Below are 18,172 nucleotides of genomic sequence, written 5' to 3'. Positions count from 1 at the left end.
TAAGTGGGAGTAAAGCAGTTGGATCTCAAAAGTGGTTTCCATTTGATTGTGCCACTTCGTCTCCTCCTCAGAGTTGCTTTGACATTCTTTGGAGCTGAAATAAACATCTCTGGAAAGGCAACCCCCTGGGGAATAGTTGAGCTAAATTGCATCGGCCATTTGGGGGCTGTGGGACAGGGGAAGAAAAATTCAGGTTCCCAATCAAAATGGGCTAAACCCAGAGACTTTCCAATTCGTGATGACATCCATGATGAGGAGACTTAATCACTAAAATTATGGCAGGAATATTTTTGCATCATTTCATGGTAGGGAGGCTTAAAAGTTTTCTTGGAAGATGCATTATAGATCAGAATGTCCTTTGGTATATATGTATATATACGTATTTTATTAACATGTCCTGATAAATATATCCTTATTAATATCTTTTATATATATAATATGTGTTATATATTTTAAAAAGATTTCGCTTCCCATGAATGTTTATCAAAACAGGGTATCTCTAAAGTAGTTGAAAAACCAGAGTTAAATTCCTTTGCACCAGCCACTGTGTGCCGATAATTTCACAGGATCCAGTATTGTGTTTAGTGGGATATTTATTTAGTGGAATGAATATGGTTTTACCTCTTTTGATCAGCGGTGGAGGGTTTAAAAAAATAATTGGGGCCATGATCACTCCCACGACTCTCCCTCCACCACCAGCTCCACTCCCTTCTTCGTCATTCTAGACGTTATCATTGGTCGCTTTCTTACTGTGATCTGTGCGCTTTTTTTAAAAAAATAATTTTTACTGGAGTATGGTTGCTTTACAAGGTTGTGTTAGCCTCCACTGCACAACAAAGCAAATCAGCCATACGCATACAGACATCCCCTCCCTTTTGGACTTCCCTCCCATTTAGGTCACCACAGTGCATTAAGTAGAGCTCCCTATGCTATACAGTATGTTCCCAGCAGTTGTCTATTTTATACATAGTATCAATAATGTATATGTGTCAATCCCAGTCTCCCAATTCCTCACACCCCACCCTTTCCCCCTTGATATCCATACATTTGTTCTCTACGTCTGTGTCTCTATTTCTGCTTTGCAAATAAGATCATCTACACCATTTTTCTAGATTCCACATATATGTGTTATTAGACAATATTTGCTTTTCTCTTTCTGACTTACTTCACTCTATATGACACTCTCTAAGTCTATCCACGTCTGTACAAATGACCCAATTTCATTCCTTTTTATGGCTGAGTAATATTCCATTGTATATATATGTACTACATCTTCTTTATCCATTCCTCTGTTGATGGACATTTAGGTATGCTGACTTTTGATGTGTTTTTACTATGACTGTATGCTCACCTGGAATGTTTCATGATTTTGGACATAACTCAGTATGCTCAAATTTGAGAGTCTTTTTAAATTTATAGGTTCTTCCAGGTTTTAACAGTCCCTAAAGAGTTGGGTGATTTTCATTTTCGAAGTGGTATCATGAAATGCAATAAGCCCTTCCTCGTATGGTGAGAATTTAGAGGAAGACTGTTCTCTGCCCTGTCCAGCAGAGGCCTGATATAATTATCCTGTGCAGTGTAGCCAATAAAATATAGATGCATGGTAACACTGCCACCCTTCACTCTTCAGCCTGTAGTATGCACGAATAGGAGTTATTGAATTTAATAAATAACTGTATCTAGGTATGCAAACTTCTATTTAGGTGTATGTTTTAAGAATTAACTGTTGCTGAGGTCCTTGCAAGTCAGTTTTAAAAGCTTCATTAGTAGAGATAAAATTACCCGTTAAGAGGCCAGCACAGACGGATACACCTCGCCTGGCGAGTGTGGTCTAGTACCTCCGCCATGCCTTCCACCGCAGTCTGAATTTTAACAGGCCACATCTTTATTGGGCCAGGAGGAAGATCAGAGGTGAGGGCTTTTCAAGTCCTGTGCTTTTCTGGTCTCTGGACCAGGCTCTGGGGTCCACGCAGCGTAATGCACTTAGGTACCGGGCAGCACCTGGGTGGTGGGGGGCTGGCACACTGCTTCCCACGGTGGGATTTGCCGCTGTGAGAAAGGAGGTAGAAGCGTCAACAGCCCAGCAATTCCTGGGTCTGTTTTAGGATAACCTAAAATATATGCTATATTTAAAAATTTTAGATAGAAGATAAGATAAAGGAAGATCTGGGCTGGGGCCCGTGGATGTTAAGCCCTGGAGAAATGACCAGCCAGTCGTCCTTTGTCCCTTGAGCACTGACTGTTAAGTGGGACTCAGGGGTGAGGTGAAGCTCTAGAAGGGCGTTCTTCTAGCTTTGGCTTTTTCCGCGCGAGTTTGGATGGTATCAACTATGGTCCTTATCAGACATTGCCCCAGAGGCAGAGTGGATTGATTGGCACAGGCCCAGCTGCTTGGACTGCCCATGTCTGCAGACCTGGCTGGTCCAGTGTGGAAGGCTGATCCGTGAACTCCAGCCACTCACACTTGGACCTCGCTGCTGCAGTGACCGCTAAGTGGCCCGTGCTCAGCGGCCATCCCCCACGTGGGCTCTGGTGCCCCTCTCTCAGCTGTAGCCACAGCGGTCACACCCAAGGTTGTCTGGGCTGCTAGCTCATTGGGTTCTGCTTTGGCGCCCGCTTTCCCAAGGCAGGTCAAAAGCAATCAGATGCAGGGAAATCATTTTCCTTCCCCACTTGGCCTTGCCGGGCAAGAGGCTGTTTGAAGGACTCATTTTGCACAGTGAGCTTTGACTCAGGTGTACCTTCACATTTGGGCAGCAGTTAGGCAGTATTATTACATGTGCAATGAGTTTCTAAATATTCTCATGCAGATAGCCACTTTTAGAGGTTTTATATTTAAAACCATGATTTTCCCCAAGAAATATGTAAAAATGGCAGTTATAGTTAGCCTGGAAATGTGGCAAGGTCCAGAAGAATGCTTCACATTCCATCCAAGTTATAACGTATGTTGAAATCACTAGGGAATATCCAGTTCTTGAGACCGGCTCAAACCTCACTTGGATATCAAAGGGAATGTGACATGTGAAACTAAAGCAGAGGAACTTGTCTTTGGCTCCAGTCCTTCCTTGTTAGACACACATCCTAAGCTTCCAAGGACTTCCATGTATTAGAACAGCATGTTCAAGTAGAAAATAGTTCCCATGATTTTAGACTGCGGTTGGGTGGTACCATCCTCTGGATGTGCAGAGGGCACTGATGAACCACAGTTGGAAGGACAGAGGTTTTGTTGTTTTTTCTCCAGTGGTGAGGGTGAGTTCATCCTGGGTTATCTCTTCTCTTGCCCTTGTGAACAGCAGAATGTCTGAGTCACTTGCTTATATTTAGTGCTGAGTATATTGGCCATCAAAGCTGAGACATCAAGTGGTAAATTTCCCACCAATCATCCGGCTCTTAGCTTAGAATCATTAACTCTGGCTGCCACATAATTCAAAAGACTAGGATTATATTTAAAATAATAAATGGAGTGAGATGTGGCAGAGGGATTCTTTTAAACTTTCTCAGTGATATTTCATGGTAGACCTCAGAGACTTCCTAACCAGATGGGTGAGAAGACCAGTTATGCCATAAATTTAAAGCCGGAGCAAAGTGGGCCAATTCCTCAGAGTTAAAAATGATTTAATGCTGACTCCCCAGGATCCGGAGGAACCCGTTCATGTTTATTCACGCTCTGGAAAAATGGAATCACTGCCCAAGGAGCAATGTTCTGATTTTACTCTAAATCCAGTTTCCTAAAATCTATTTAAGGGCTTAGGTGAACGCAACCAGGACCTAATAAAGCCAGGTAATTGAATGACACAGAGGCCGATAAAATTCACAGGAGATGGTGTCGGAGATAAACGGCCGCAGGAGACGGCATGGCATGGACCATAGTTGAAACTAATTGTGCACTTTGATCTAAATGAACTTCTCTAGAAGAGACGTCGAGGCCTCATTTTGGCCAGCTTTCTGGAACTGCAGCCTGCAGAGTACCAGCCGAAAACACATCCAGCAGATCATTTGAGTGTATGCAGGAGGGAATTAACTGCATGGGGCCACATGCCCTAAAAATGGCTGTGGAGGTGTTTTCCACGGGTGAGGCCTCTGCATGTTGCAGACAGTTGAGCTGAGCTGACAGAGTGGGTGTGCTCGGCCGCAGTGGGGTGGGTGAGCACTTACAGGGAGGAGAAAGAGTGGGCCGTGGAGGTTTGGAAGGGAAGGGTTATTAGCAGTGGGGAAGAGGTTAATGTGACGATAGAGAAGTGAGTGACCTGGACCCTTGCACTTTCAAAGTAATGAAGTGTCTAGCCTCGGAGCAAGCTTCATGCAAGAAGGACATGGTTATGAATGAACCAGATTGGCCAGCCTTTGTGTTTTTATCGTTACACATGGTATTAAGCTGAATATATGCCTGTGGTTAATTCTCACATTTGAATGGCCCTCTGTTTTTAGGTTTGGGGAGTGTTAGAAGACTGGAATTGTGGGCCAGAATTACATGTCTTCGTGTAGGAGAAATGTTGACAGTTGAATTATCAGTGGTTACAAACACAGAGGTTTAATCCCAAGTGAGAACAGCTAGGCATCACCACTAGCGGTATAATTGATGGCAAATAAGTCTTGCACCTGGAAGGTGTCTCCGTTTATCTGTCAAACCAGGAAGAGCAGTGCTGTTTCCATATTAGGCTGAAATGTATTAACTCTTCCTAGGGTATAATCCATACAGTTTGAAAGACAAGAACTTAAAAAGTCAATTGATAGTTCTGATTGCACGTGAATGCCTTGGAAAGATTTCTAAGCCCTTAGTGTTTTCCTTTGTGTTTTGGGAGGTGGGGGGAAAGGCTGCTTTTTATGCATTTGTGTGAGAAGCTTCTTGAAATCTGACCTTTGTTTTCCGCTTTTTTTTCCTCATATAGGATGATTATTTCAGAAACTGGAACCCCAACAAGCCTTTTGACCAAGGTAAAGGATGCCCTTTTTCTTGCTGTATATTCCACGGGAAATGCTGTCTCATTTTTCCTTCCTTGAATGCTGATTTACTCTTCCCTTAAAGGCCAGCTGGCTGTCTTATTTTACTGACTTTTGTGGACTGAATTGACTGGGGTGATAGAAATTATTTTTATCAAATTGGTTATTTGTCTGAGATTGCCTAAGACTGATTAAAACATGTTTTTATTGAATTGACCACTATAATCATTGGTTGGTTTTGTTAGAGAACAAACACATAAAGAAACCAAATAGTAAAATGCTTATCAGACTCACCCGGTGAATTGTTGGGCTGAGTCCAGTGATTTCATTCATGGAACAGACTGTGCCTGGAGACGCTGTCCAATTCACATGAGCCACAAAAATGAAACTTTCTCGTCTAGAAATAGGCTAATCCCGGGAGGCTCTCAGGGGCGCTGATATTTCATTTGTTAAATAACTTCATCGTGTTTCTAAATAGAAGCTTGTTTCAGGGGCAGCTCACTGACCGCTTGGGTTTTAGCTTGGTCCTCAGAGGGCTCTTTCCACTCATACCAGCAAGCACAAAGCCAGGCTCCTGAAGGCCATTGTAAATCTCTGTCCTCCTGTGAGCTATTTAAGACACAGCGAGGACCTGCTGTGAATCACATCCCTGTTTCTATTGTTCCATGTGGGGCTGCGGTTGGCACAGACCCTGCTGCTGAAATGGTGGCAGATTGTACTTGAAGTACGTATATGCAATTAGTGCTGCAACTCAGAGGGAAAATGTTACCTACCGAGTCTCAAAGGTTCACGCTTCTGAGAATCAGCTTCAGTTCTGTAGACTGAGTATCTGATGTGGTCACGATGGTCAACTTGACACAAAGAAGTCAAGGAAAGCGTTGACGTGTAACACGATAGAAGGCGCCCCTTTCCGCTCTCTCCTTTGTCACTTTAATGGGTCACTCCAACCGGACTCTGGTTTTCCTGCAAGCAAAATTGGCATTAAAATTTTCGCATAGGCATTTAGCGTATGCCCTCAAGTAGTGCAACACTTTGTTCATTCATACGTGCATGCATTCATTCATTCTCAAACATTTATTGACCTAGCACTCTGGAACAAGCACCGAGCCAGGTCCTGGGGATAAAACAGAAAACCTGTGGTGCCCATCCAGGAGGAGCTCAGAGTGGGGAGTGGGGAAATAGCTCAGTGAACAATTGCGGTGGGAGATGTGTTAATGGCTATGATGCAGGTGTGTGCAGGTGACACTATAGGTGGGAGACTTAGTGGGCATGCATGTGTGTGTTGTGGGCAGGTGCTAGGGGAGGCTTTCTTTTGGAGGCCCCATCTGGGCTATACCTATGCCAGTGGGCTCCAAGGGCCTCACACTTCAGCAACTTTAAAAAAATTTTTAATTGAAATATAGTTGATTTACAATATTGTGTTAGTTTCAGGTGTACAGCAAAGTGATGAAGTTATACATAGGTATAAGTATTTTTTCCAGTTCTTTTCCATTATAGGTTATGACAAGATATTGAATATAGTTCCCTGTGCTATACAGTACATCCTTGTTGTTTATCTGTTTTATATATAGTGGCGTGCATCTGTGAATCCCATACTCCTACTAATTTATCCCTTCCTCACCCTTTCCCCATTGGTAACCATGTTTGTTTTCTATGTCCACGAGTCTGTTTCTGTTTTGTAAATAAGTTCATTTGTATTACTTTTTAGATTCCACATATAAGTGGTATCATAATATTTGTCTTTCTCTGTCTGACTTATTTCACTCAGTATGATAATCTCTAGGTCCATCCATGTTGCTGCAAATGGCACTGTTTCATTCTTTTTTATGGCTGAGTAGTATTCCATTGTGTATAGATACCACATCTTCTTTATCCATTCATCCGTTGATGGACACTTAGGTTGCTTCTGTGTCTTGGCTATTGTAAACAGTGCTGCTATGAACATTGGGGTGCATGTATCTTTTTGAATTTGAGTTTCGTGTTTTCTGGATTATATGCCCAGGAGTGCGATTGCTGGACCATATGTTAGTTCTATTTTTAATTGTTTAAGGAACCTCCATACTGTTCATAGTGCACCAATTTACCTTCCCACCAACAGTGTAGGAGGGTTTCCTTTTCTCCACACCCTCTCCAGCATTTGTTATTTGTAGACTTTTTGATGACGGCCATTCTGACTGGTGTGAGGTGATACCTCATTGTAGTTTTGAGTTGCATTTCTCTAATAATCAGCAATGACGAGGATCTTCTCATGTTCCTGTTGGCCATCTTGATGTCTTCTTTGGAGAACTAACGACTTTAACAGTGACTGAATCATCACAGTAAATCACAGTAAAACATATGAAAGTATTTGTAATTTAGAAATTTTCCATCAAAGATGATCAAAATTTCTAAAAATTTCTCAAAAGGCTACACCTTCATGTTGGAAGAACACTCAGATGTAGAGCAACACGTTCCCTGTGTGTACCTGGTAAATGAGCCCTTCTGCAAACACCCCTACCAGGATCTTTCTTATGGAGGTACCGCAGGTGATCGCGACCATGAACTGACGCTTTCCAGTCCAGAAAAAGATTTAGGCTCTAGTCCTGTAAGGATCAAGTGTTGCCTAAATAAATGCCAGATTTACTCTTCCCCAAGGCCTGCCAACAAATACTAAAACTTTACCAAGGAACATTTTAATTTTTACTAATTCGCATTGGGAAAGGTTATACACGAAGGGGGGCATCATTTGTCACTTCATATATGTAAATGATATATCTACATATATGATATAAATGATAGCTTCCTTTGAACATGCTATTTAAATCTGTCTAACCACAAAGTCCAAACAAGGATTTTTCTCTCCAAGGAAGGTTAGCAACCATACCCAGCAGCGTCCTGCCCCTGCTCCCTCTTTTCCGAGCTCTGCAGGCTTGAAAGCTCGATCTGCTGAATAAATCCTTGCAGAAAACCTCATGACTTTCTGGGGTATAACTGAGGACCTTAGCTGAGAAGCCCCACTTTGTACCTCAGGTGTAGCTGCTGTTGGCTATTTATATCCCGAGCTGGGGGGAGAGCAGGCAGGGCTGAGAATAGCCTTCACTTAAAATATCGGCTCCAGCAGATGTCATCAATTACACTGGGTGCCGCTCAATAAAAATGGGAGGTTACTATATCAGCGCTGACACAGCCTGGCGCAATATAAACCACAGGCATGGGAGAGATCGGGCATTTCATCTTCCGGCAAATAGGAGGATTGCCGAGCTCCAGTGGAGATTGTCAGCTGCAGAGAGAAGTCGTTTCCCCTCCTGAGCTAAAAAAGAATCCGACGTGTTTCAGGCAGTTTTGTGGTTGGGGATGACTTTCAGTTTATAGAAATGGAACTTGCTGGAAAGCTTTTAGAGGGCCAGATGACAAGCATGTTCTGAGATGGAGGTGGAAGTGGCTTCATGATAGAGGTGGGTGTGGAATGGGCTTGAAATGCAGGGGGAGAAAAGGGGAAGGAAGGCCGTGCACGGGGGATTCTGGTAGAGAGCAGCCAGATAGGTGGATTTGAGGCAGGCTGTGAAGGGCATTTCATACCAATCTATGAAGTTTAAACTTTGTTTTCTTGGCAGTGGGGACCCATAGAGAGTTTTTGAGCAGAGGAGTGACAGGTTGAAGGCAATACTTTAGAGGACCTAGTTTGGTGGCTCAACAGCAGTGATTCGGAACCCAAGACACACCTGCTAAATGCTGCCCCTCCTACCGGACTCGTAGGTAACTTCTCCATTGCATCATTCATTGCCTTGCATCCCTGGGCTTTGGTCACAGATGGTCAGACTTAACCATTCAGCTCTGTAGCTTGACCTCTGAAATGCCCTGTAGCTCCTGACTGTCTCAAGTACTGGTGTGAATAGTAAGGACACACAGAGTATTCAAGAAATAGTTACTTCCCTGTAATTGCTCTTTCTGCTGAAGGATAGTGACTGAACTTTGAACAACAGGGCTTCACAGAGCAAGCACTTATCATGTAATGACTCCAAGGTAGTTAGAAGAAAAGCACCTCACTGGAGGTGTCCTTCCACAAGGCTGAAAACGTCTTTAACGTGTTATCTTTAAGAGGATCATTAATGCTTCTGTCAGTGGAGTATAATAGCTGTCACCTTGAGGCTTTTCTAAGAATTCTTTCTGAGATTTGGATAAAGTAGTCTATCCTTTTTGATTGTGATGACTTAATGCCAAATCTCCTCACAGAAGGGACAGAAGGGGGTTCAGAATTGAAGGCAACAATTATTAACTCAGGTGAGAAATTTTCTTGTGAAGTCCACAAAGATAGCTGCCCTGGCGGGAGTTGGCCAGGCTGTATAGTTCAAGAGGGCAACTGGCAGATGCAGACGGCTTCCTGGCGTATATAGGCAGGAGGACTGGGGCCCTCAGAGCGGCCCTCTGCAGGAGGCTGGCCGAGCCTGGAGGGCTCTGGGTGGCCTCTGCCGCTTTTGCCTTTGCCACCTTCCCTACGCTGGCCCCTAGCAAACCTGGAGCATAGAGTGGGTGTTGAGCAGACATGAGTTTTATGCTTCTGAAAGTGGCATCTGGTCCAGCAAGATGCTTCCCCAAGAAAACAGTCCCTGCGCAAACAAGTTTGGGACACACATATGCTCTGTTCATCTCGTGGAGATTCACAGTGTTTGTTAGCAATTTAAAAGCTCTAAGAAGTCTTTTAGTAAAGAAGCCCATTTAACTTACCATGTGCTAAATTTGCCTTTGACCACATGCTTTTGCTGTTATTTTTTTCACACCATACCTGTCATGTCCCCAGAAAAAGCGGTATCTTCTGTGGGATACACTTTGGTGAGTGCAGTATGGGGTCCCGGGGTTTGTAGTCAGATCCTCTAAATTTGGAACTTGACTCTGCCAGTTATTAGCTGTGTGATTCTAGGCAAGTTGCTTAACCTCTCTGATTCTAAGCCTTCCCATCTGGACATGGTAACAATAAGAGCACCTAGAGGATTAAATGAGATAATGTGTCTGGCAGATAGCAAGCGTTCTGTTAAGTGTTGTTTTAGCCAGCAATTGATCTTTTTTGCTCCCTCCTCTTCCTGTCTAGCTGCCTTTCCGTGTTGCTTCTCTCCCTTCCCACGCAGGTTTTCTTTCTTTCTTCTTGTATTCCCTCATGGGAGCGCTCACAGTTGTAATGCTCTGGAGCTCCCGGGCTAAATTAGAGGTGGCCTGTCTTACGCTAGGTGAGTCATTGCCGTTGCACCTCCACATCCTCATTATTGGGGCTGAAAAGGTTCAGGCTCTTAATGCTCATTCATTCAACAGGTACCGAATGCTGATGTCTAAACCCCCTATGCTAGATAGCAGGGACCGCACTAAAGAAGGTCTTTCTTGGGCCCCTCGGGATTATAAATCATTAGTCATCTGTCCAAGTTCTTACACCAGCACGGAGTGTGTGTCCGTACTGGGGGTGACAGGGTGGGGAAGCGAAAAGTATTGACCTGGGAAACTCATATGATGTCACCTGTTTACCCTAGTGACACAGGGCAGTTTTAGTTGGGACGACAGTTTTTGCTACCGATTGGCCTCACTCAGTCTGTGTCTGTTGACTGTGGATCAGGGCACCCCCAGCCTTAGCTGACCAACATTCCCTTCGGTGTGACGCTGAGGGTGCAGTCTCACAGATCCTCTTTTTCCTTGGAGTCCGGTGGCTGATGAGGAAGGTTATTCAAAGGGCCTGGAGGGGAAAGAGAGAATTGGTTGAACCACAATACTGTGGTACAAAAATAAAAGGTGTTGCTTTGGGGATTCACTGAGGGAGCGGATGAACAAGGAGCAAAGTGAATTCTAACAGGCAGCTTCAAAACTTCTAGACCAGTCCTTTTTTTTGTTTTGTTTTGTTTTGTTTTGTTTTGCGGTACACGGGCCTCTCACTGTTGCGGTCTCTCCCATTGCGGAGCACAGGTTCCGGACGCGCACACTCAGCGGCCATGGCTCATGGGCCCAGCCGCTCCGCGGCATGTGGGATCTTCCCGGACCGGGCCACGAACCCGCATCCCCTACATCGGCAGGCAGACTCTCAACCACTGCACCACCAGGGAAGCCCTAGACCAGTCCTTCTCGGAAAAGAAAATTGGAGCTTATTCATAATGCTTTTGCCAAGTGAAAGGTTTTTATTGTTGTTGTTGTATTGCGGGGTTGAGAAGGTAATTTGTGTATAAAACCACTGCATCACTTTAATATAAAATTCTGATTATCTGAAGATGTCCTGCAGTGATGGAATGCAAATTAATCTAGGTTCCATACTGCAGCCATGGTCCGCTCAGGAAAGAACCCACTGGTGTATTTGGGTAAGAAGTTCCACTTGATGGGACAAACCGTTTTAGGAAAAATGGCTGAAGGGGATTTATCATGGAACTTTTTCTGAGACGAGTGGGTTCCTTTAATGTGGAATAAATGAATGTTTTAGGTAAAGTGTGGAGGTTTAAAAGATGACGTTTTTCCTTCTGGAGTGAATATTAATCATTTTTCCTCCAGAGCGGCCTGGCTGTGACTAAATCTCAGATGATGCTGGTGATCTTCAGAGCAGAATATGAACTTGTAGAAACTGATCTCCAGATAAAAATAAAGCTCCGGAAGGCAGGGTCCCCTTTCACTCATGCTGTTCACTTGAGTAGAATAAAAGAAGAAAAACCTTGCCCTTTGACCTCCAATCTATTATACCAAGATCCTGATAAGCTCAAATCCTCACCAAAGCCCTGAACTATTTTCAGGCGAAAATTCTAAAACTCGAAAGGAGAGAGTACTTCCTGTGCTCCAGCCATGTTTCTGGAGCCAGAGCCCCGTGGACTATCACAGCAACATGTTTTGTCCGAGTTTTAAAGAGCTCCTGGTGGAGCCAGGATTGCTTATTTCTAAAATTTTTCTTTAGAAGGAGATTTCTTTCCCTCTAGATTAATCTGAAATTTTACATGATAGGCTTTATAGAAATCTTACATCCCCATAGCTTTCCTCTTGATGTGGAATTTAACCTCGCCCCAAAAGGAGCCTCTGACTTGCATTCGTCGGGCCTTGAAAAATTTTCGGTGTTTAAGGATCTGTTCATCCTACCTGATCCTTCAGGCTACTGATTCTCAGAGGCAGCTGGCCCGGCTTGTGGGAAGCATCTTAATTTTCGCCGGGTTCCCTCATGTTTGGTCTGGTTGGTTCCTCCCTCTCGCCTTTGCCTTTGCACATAAGTTAAGGACCATTCTCTCCGCTTAACAGAAATAGCTCCTGTTATTTAAAATAACCGATTCCTGCCCCAGACATTCACACCTCACTCCAGACACCTCCGCCTCTCACCTCCTGCCATCTCTCCTTCTCTTTCTTGACTATGACGATACAATAGTTACTATTTTTAAAAATTTCAAGTGTTGATTTTTAAATTTTCCAAGTCAATTCTGCCAGAGAAGAAGCAGAAAACTGCTAATTCAAATATTGGTTTGCTCCTCCTTTAACTCAGCCTATCTGCTTTGAAGTTAGATCAAGTTGAATGTTTTATCTTTCATCTCTGGCCGCCTTTACCTGTCTGCTTATTTTAAGGAAATAAAACATCAGATATAAGACTGAAATCCCCCAGGGGCCCCTCCTTGGTCCTCTTTCCCGTTTTCTTTTCTTTAAAGGTGACCGTGTCGTTAACATGTTTTTCTTTCCATGTTCTTGTCCTTTTATGTCATACGTACATGTCTACAAACACTGTTATACATATAGAAGTAAATGTTTTCTCCTCTAACCTGTTTATTTCACTGAAAATCGTTTTCGATGGGTTAGCTGTCGATACAGTTAATTCCTTTATATTGTGATGTTCTGTGGTACTAATATGCTGCAGTTTACCCACCGGTTCCCCCGTTGGTGGACATTTATGTTGTCTCATTTGCTTCGCTGTTGGAACTACTTTCTCTTAGCATTTCTAACACATGCTGACTTATTCGTCCATCCAGTCCCTTGGCCTGGAGAGTGTGGTGTCCCCCAAAGGAGGCCAAGGTGGGACAGGACTCTGCCACTCTTAAAATGTGCGACTTCAGGCAAATCACTGGCCTTTCTTGACTTCCGTTTGCCCACCTCTGCGATAAAACGGGTGGGCCAGGTGGCCCCTGAAGTCCTTTCCTTCTGATAGCCAAGCTATCGTGGTTTCAGGCAATGTAGAATCTGTGTATGTTTTCCTCATGAAGGAAGGAAAAATGAAAAATTTGAAGTCTGATGCTCTTATTTCAAAGGTTACAGTTTAACCAATGAGGTATGAATATCGCTTCAATAAAACCAATGGAATTAAATGGGCCTTTTAACCATCAGGGGTGGGGAGGGAGGCTCAGAATAAAAAGCAGAAAGGACCAGAGTAGGAGGTACTTTGTTTTCTCACAGAGTCCTGTGGGCACTGCAAGAGGTGGAGGAAAGAGCCAGGGTTTAGAAGGCTCGGGTTCAAATCTCGGCTCCCCCGTGAATGTGGGACATCCACTTGAGGCATGTGACTTATCTAGGCTAACGATATCCATCTGGTGGACGTTTGTGATGACTGTGCGAGCTCATGATTGCAGAGAGCCGGGGAGTTGGTATGTGGCGTGTGCCCAGGAAAGCTCAGTTTCTTCTCAGCTCAGCCTTGCCGGGGACCCCTGTGCAAGCCCCATCTCCTCACAGGAGCCGGCCGCTGTGGATGTTAAGTTCCCGGCTTCCTCTGGCTCCTCTAGCAGCTGCCAGTAGCCTGGCAGCTCCAAGGAGCCAAAGCCATTCTGGGTTGTGTTCCACCCTTTGGATGGAATCATGAAGGCTAGTAAAATTTCCCGTGCAATTATGGGGCGCTTGTGGCTTTCTATTACTGTGTTTAAGAGGTTCTTTTAGCACGAACAGATCCATTTAAAAGACATGTTTATCACCTTTCCCCAAACTCATAAAACGTAGTGTTAGTTTTATAAAAAGAGAGAAAAAAAAAAAAGAAGAAGCAAACCCAAACCTTCGGCTATTCCATCTGCTAGAACAACAGCCCCTGAATTAATTACATAGTATTTGTTGAGTCCTAATGAAACAACCTTGGTTTGGGGAAATTCTCAATAGGGGAAAAACTGTCAGTTGAATTTTTTTTTTTTTTTTTTTTGCGGTACGCGGGCCTCTCACTGTTGTGGCCTCTCCCGTTGCGGAGCACAGGCTACGGACGTGCAGGCTCAGCGGCCATGGCTCACGGGCCCAGCCGCTCTGCGGCATGTGGGATCTTCCCGGACCGGGGCACGAACCCGTGTCCCCTGCATCGGCAGGTGGACTCTCAACCACTGCGCCACCAGGGAAGCCCTGTCAGTTGAATTTTTAAATGGATCAGTAATGCTGGGTAAATTTCCTCACTGGAGACCACAGAGTGGATGAGAGCATTTTCCCAATGGGAGATGGCTGCCTGGAGAAACACTCGCCAGTATCACCTGTGCCCCATAGCTCTTCTGCCTAAGGTCCAGAGTTTGCTTTTGTTAAAGTTCTTCAGTGTGTGTTATGTAACACTTCCTTGCTGGAGGCCTATCAAATGTTTGTCCTGCCCTGATAACCGTGTATGATGAAAGGCAGTGTGATGTATTGGGAGGACCCTGGGCGTTGCAGTCTCAAAGATTGAGTTCAGCTCCAGCTGTTCCCTCTAATAACTGTGTGTACCTAAGCAAACGCTTCACTTCTCTGGGCCTCAACTTCCTTATCTGTAAAATAGAAATTATGTTGTTTTTCACAGCTGTGACATGAAGGGTCTGTAAAACTCTGGATGTGGTGCCTGATCCAGTCTTATTATCACGTACGTGAGAAAGGCAATAAGGCTTTGGTAAAAGGAGGAGGGCTGATGTTTTGTTCTGGGTTCTCAGTGTGAGAAGTTCTTAGGGGTTTCGATGTGTCTGCGTCTCCCTTTTGGTGTGTGAGCTAATTGATCAGTGAATTGTTCACTGATCACTTAGTAGGTGCTGAGTTGGTTTCATGCAGGAACATGATGAGGAATGTGACGGCAGCTTTCTTCGGGGCGCTTGTAGTCTGTGTAGCCGAGAGAGAGACAGAGAGACACATGAAATACAATAACCCAGGGTGTGTGCTTGGGGTTCCCAGACAGAGTCTTGCAGATGGGGGCGCTCGGGGGATGGGACAGCCAGCCCTTCCTGGGTGGGAGTCAGGAGAAGGATGGTGGAGAAAGTGACCCGGAGCCTTTCTAAGGATGGGTAGATGCTGGGAGGTGAGCTGGAGGGACAGCATCTGACGGAAAGAAACGTTTCCTGACGGGTGTGACTTCGGTTACCAAAGAAGTGAAGTTTGATGGGATGCTTTAAAAAAAATACATTTATTAAGAGAGAGGAAGAAAATGTAAGTCATGACTTCAGTAGGCTGCTTCCCTCTGTCGCCAGTTATCTCTCCAGATCCTTCTGATGTTGAAATACCTCTAGAGTGGGGACTGCAGACAGTGAGGTAGGTCTGGTGCAGGAACACTGGGGGTGGGGCGTGGGGTCTGGGACAAGCCAGCACCTACTCCACCTCCAGAGAGTGACCGTGACCCAGCTGTTGCTGAGGGTGGTCCTGAGGGTGCTGGGGCCCAGCATCGCCAGGACTTCTGCTTGCTGCAGAGGATCGAGAAATGAAGAAGTCTTTGTACGTGGGTAAAAACTCCTTATGCATCAGTATTAGCAAATAAATCCATTATTAAAAAAAAAAAAACGAGAAGAGGGTAAATATGTCCTTGGACTGTCTGTGGATTCTCCTAGAGGAGAGCTGAGGATCTCGTTGTCAGACCTCGTCTCTTGCCTGTGGTGTGTAGGCTCTGGAGGCTGATGGGTCCTTGAGGTGCCTCTGACCTGGAACAGCAGGGAGGCCCGAGGGTAGAGGCAGTGTCTGGCAGAGGAGGGGCACGCGGCCTCGATGGAGTCATTGTTGCCAGGCTACGATTAGAGGCCAGGAGGCCTGCAGCCACGTGTCATGAGCAGGGGAGCCCGAATGCTGGGCCGACCTCTGGGTTATTACTGCTGTTTCTCTGCGGCCTCCCGCACCACTTGCAGGTGGATTGTTTTAATCTCGAGAAGAGGGAAACACACCCCTGCCCTCTCACATGCATTCAAGCACTCACACAACTCACACGAAATAAGGTGCTAGGGGGATTTAGAAACACAAACCATGTCCCAGAGAGCCGGAGCCAAGTCCCTTTGATCTTGCGGTGATTGTGTGAGGCGCCGAGTCTCCTCGCTGTGGGGCAGCTTGGGGCAGTGCTGTGGGCAGTGGCATCCCCGAGGAGCCCTCAGCAGGAGACGAATGCTGTGTACAGCAGTTGGCCCTGTGCTGCTCCGGCTCTTCATTGGCCAAAAAATATTGGTAGAAAGGGATCAGAAAGGTGGGAAATGTCAGATGCACTGAATGCCAAGAGGAGAAGACCCCAGTTAGGTGGAGGGTGGTCCTTCTGAGCCGGCATTCTAGCCCCGAAGTGGCCCAGGGTTTGTGCCACCCACGAGCCCTGGCCTCTACCCCAGCCCCTGTCATTCCCTCTCACTTCAAAATGTGGAGATAAATGCACTTGAGTTCTCCTGCTACCTTCACTTCAGGTCTGTAAATGCTCAGTTTCCGTGCAGAAACTTACCTGAAATGTCACTCAGCTGTCCTCAGGTTTGTAACCAAATGATGATAACCTGACATTTCTGTCTTTTCTTAAAAATATGTTTTTTCTGTCTTATTCATGAAAAGATAACTTTCAGGAATGTATAATATCAGGTAATAAATAAATAGATGACAGTATTTGGATCTAAGGAAAAGATGTGAGTGAATTAAATAAAGCTGCAGCAAGGGTAGTACTCAAAACACACAGTACATTTCTGTGCACTTCTAGAGCGGGCCCTGGGGCTTCCTAATAACCAAAAGAAGGAAGGAAGCACATGGCCTTATGTGCCCATGAGATGAAAGAAAGGCAGCTTTTCATGAGAAATACAAGGTGTTCCTGGTATGGAGACCAGAGATGCCTTCCTTCAGTGAGTTCTCAAAAAGGGAGTTGTGTGGGCATGGACCACTTTCTTGACAGTGTCTGACGGTAAATACCACAGTAAGTTTTTACCATTGCTTCCTCCAGGATCTCTCGGTGTATGCCAATGGCATAGTGCCAAAGTGCAGTTCTATAAGGTAATTCGATGATAAGCCGGGCTAATAAAGAGTACACAGTCTTCTAAAGGTCTGGCTTGATACATGGATAAAATTGACAACATCCGGAAGAATGGATGGCCTGTCTCCATCAGAGAATACTCCGATTGTTTTGTTTCTGGTAACTGATTAGCATTGGGAACAGAGAGTTCTGGGCTCTTCCTGGCAGAAACAGGGAGTTCAGATCATCTGTGCTGCTAATTAGTGGAAGCAAATGGGTCTCCTTCATCAGCCAAGTGGTGGGTGGAGCCAATGTCCTCAGTCAGACATGCCGAATCCAACCCAGAACTATGATACCTGAACGCAGAGTCACCTTCCTGCACGCCAAGCCTGTAAGTAAATTCAGACCCACAGACAGTGGATGATTATGAACATGAGCATTGTGCCCTATGTACCACTGGAACCGCAGGGGGCCACAAAGATGTCACATGGGAGCTTTATGACGTGACTTAGGCTTTCCGAGGATGGGAAACGCTTTCCTTGCACACACTTGTATATTTACAGCCCTGTTTCTCAAATGTGGGCAGGTGCTGATGTGCTCAATAAAATTGACATTTTATTGAGAGGTATTACCTTTATGGTTACCTTTATGGAACCTATGGTTACCAGGGCGGAAGGATGGAGGGGGGGGAGGGATAGTTAGGGAGTTTGGGATGGACATGTACAAACTGCTGTATTTAAAATGGATAACCAACAAGGACCTACTGTGCAGCACAGGCAACTCTGCTCAATATTATGTAACAGCCTAAGTGGGAAAAGAATTTGAAAAAGAATAGATACATGTCTGAATCACTTTGTTGTACACCTGAATTAACACAACATTGGAGTATCAACTATACTCCAATATAAAATAAAAAGTTTAAAAAAAAGTATTAACAAATTCCTATTAGATTTAGTTGTTATGAAATTCTCAGCCATCAACAGAACTACTAACATGATAGCTACCTTTGGAGGGTGAAGGGGAGGGTACCGTTTACAGGTGTTTTTTGACAGTTGAAAAGGGGTCCTCATGGTAGAAGGGTTTGGGCATATTGCCACAGCACATAGACATAGGAATTTTATTCTGGAATATTTTCAAACAAGTGTTGTGAAGCACTCATTGAGAACT

The 18,172-nt window shown here is 44.8% G+C and overlaps 1 protein-coding gene and 1 long non-coding RNA gene across 5 annotated transcripts in view; one reads left to right on the top strand and one right to left on the bottom strand.

Annotated features, from left to right (window-relative positions):
• The window catches only part of SPOCK1 (SPARC (osteonectin), cwcv and kazal like domains proteoglycan 1), a 552,024-nt gene that overhangs the window by 254,359 nt on the left and 279,493 nt on the right, over positions 1 to 18,172 (top strand). For all 4 annotated transcript variants that reach the window (XM_079916655.1, XM_079916653.1, XM_079916654.1 and 1 more), the window contains one exon: positions 4,890 to 4,935. In XM_079916655.1, the coding sequence (XP_079772781.1) occupies positions 4,890 to 4,935 (46 nt within the window). The remainder of the gene's footprint in view (positions 1 to 4,889; positions 4,936 to 18,172) is intronic.
• LOC307183727 lies at positions 10,500 to 16,581 on the bottom strand. Its single transcript, XR_013827574.1, has 3 exons — positions 16,514 to 16,581; positions 16,056 to 16,229; positions 10,500 to 10,636 (listed from the first exon to the last, which is right to left on the bottom strand). It is a non-coding gene; the product is annotated as an uncharacterized lncRNA (long non-coding RNA).

The sequence above is a fragment of the Stenella coeruleoalba genome (genome assembly GCF_951394435.1).
Source record: "Stenella coeruleoalba genome assembly, chromosome: 3".
NCBI classification, from domain to species: Eukaryota; Metazoa; Chordata; class Mammalia; order Artiodactyla; family Delphinidae; genus Stenella; species Stenella coeruleoalba.
Note: the sequence above shows the minus strand (reverse complement) of the source record. Positions and strands in the feature narration are given on the sequence as shown.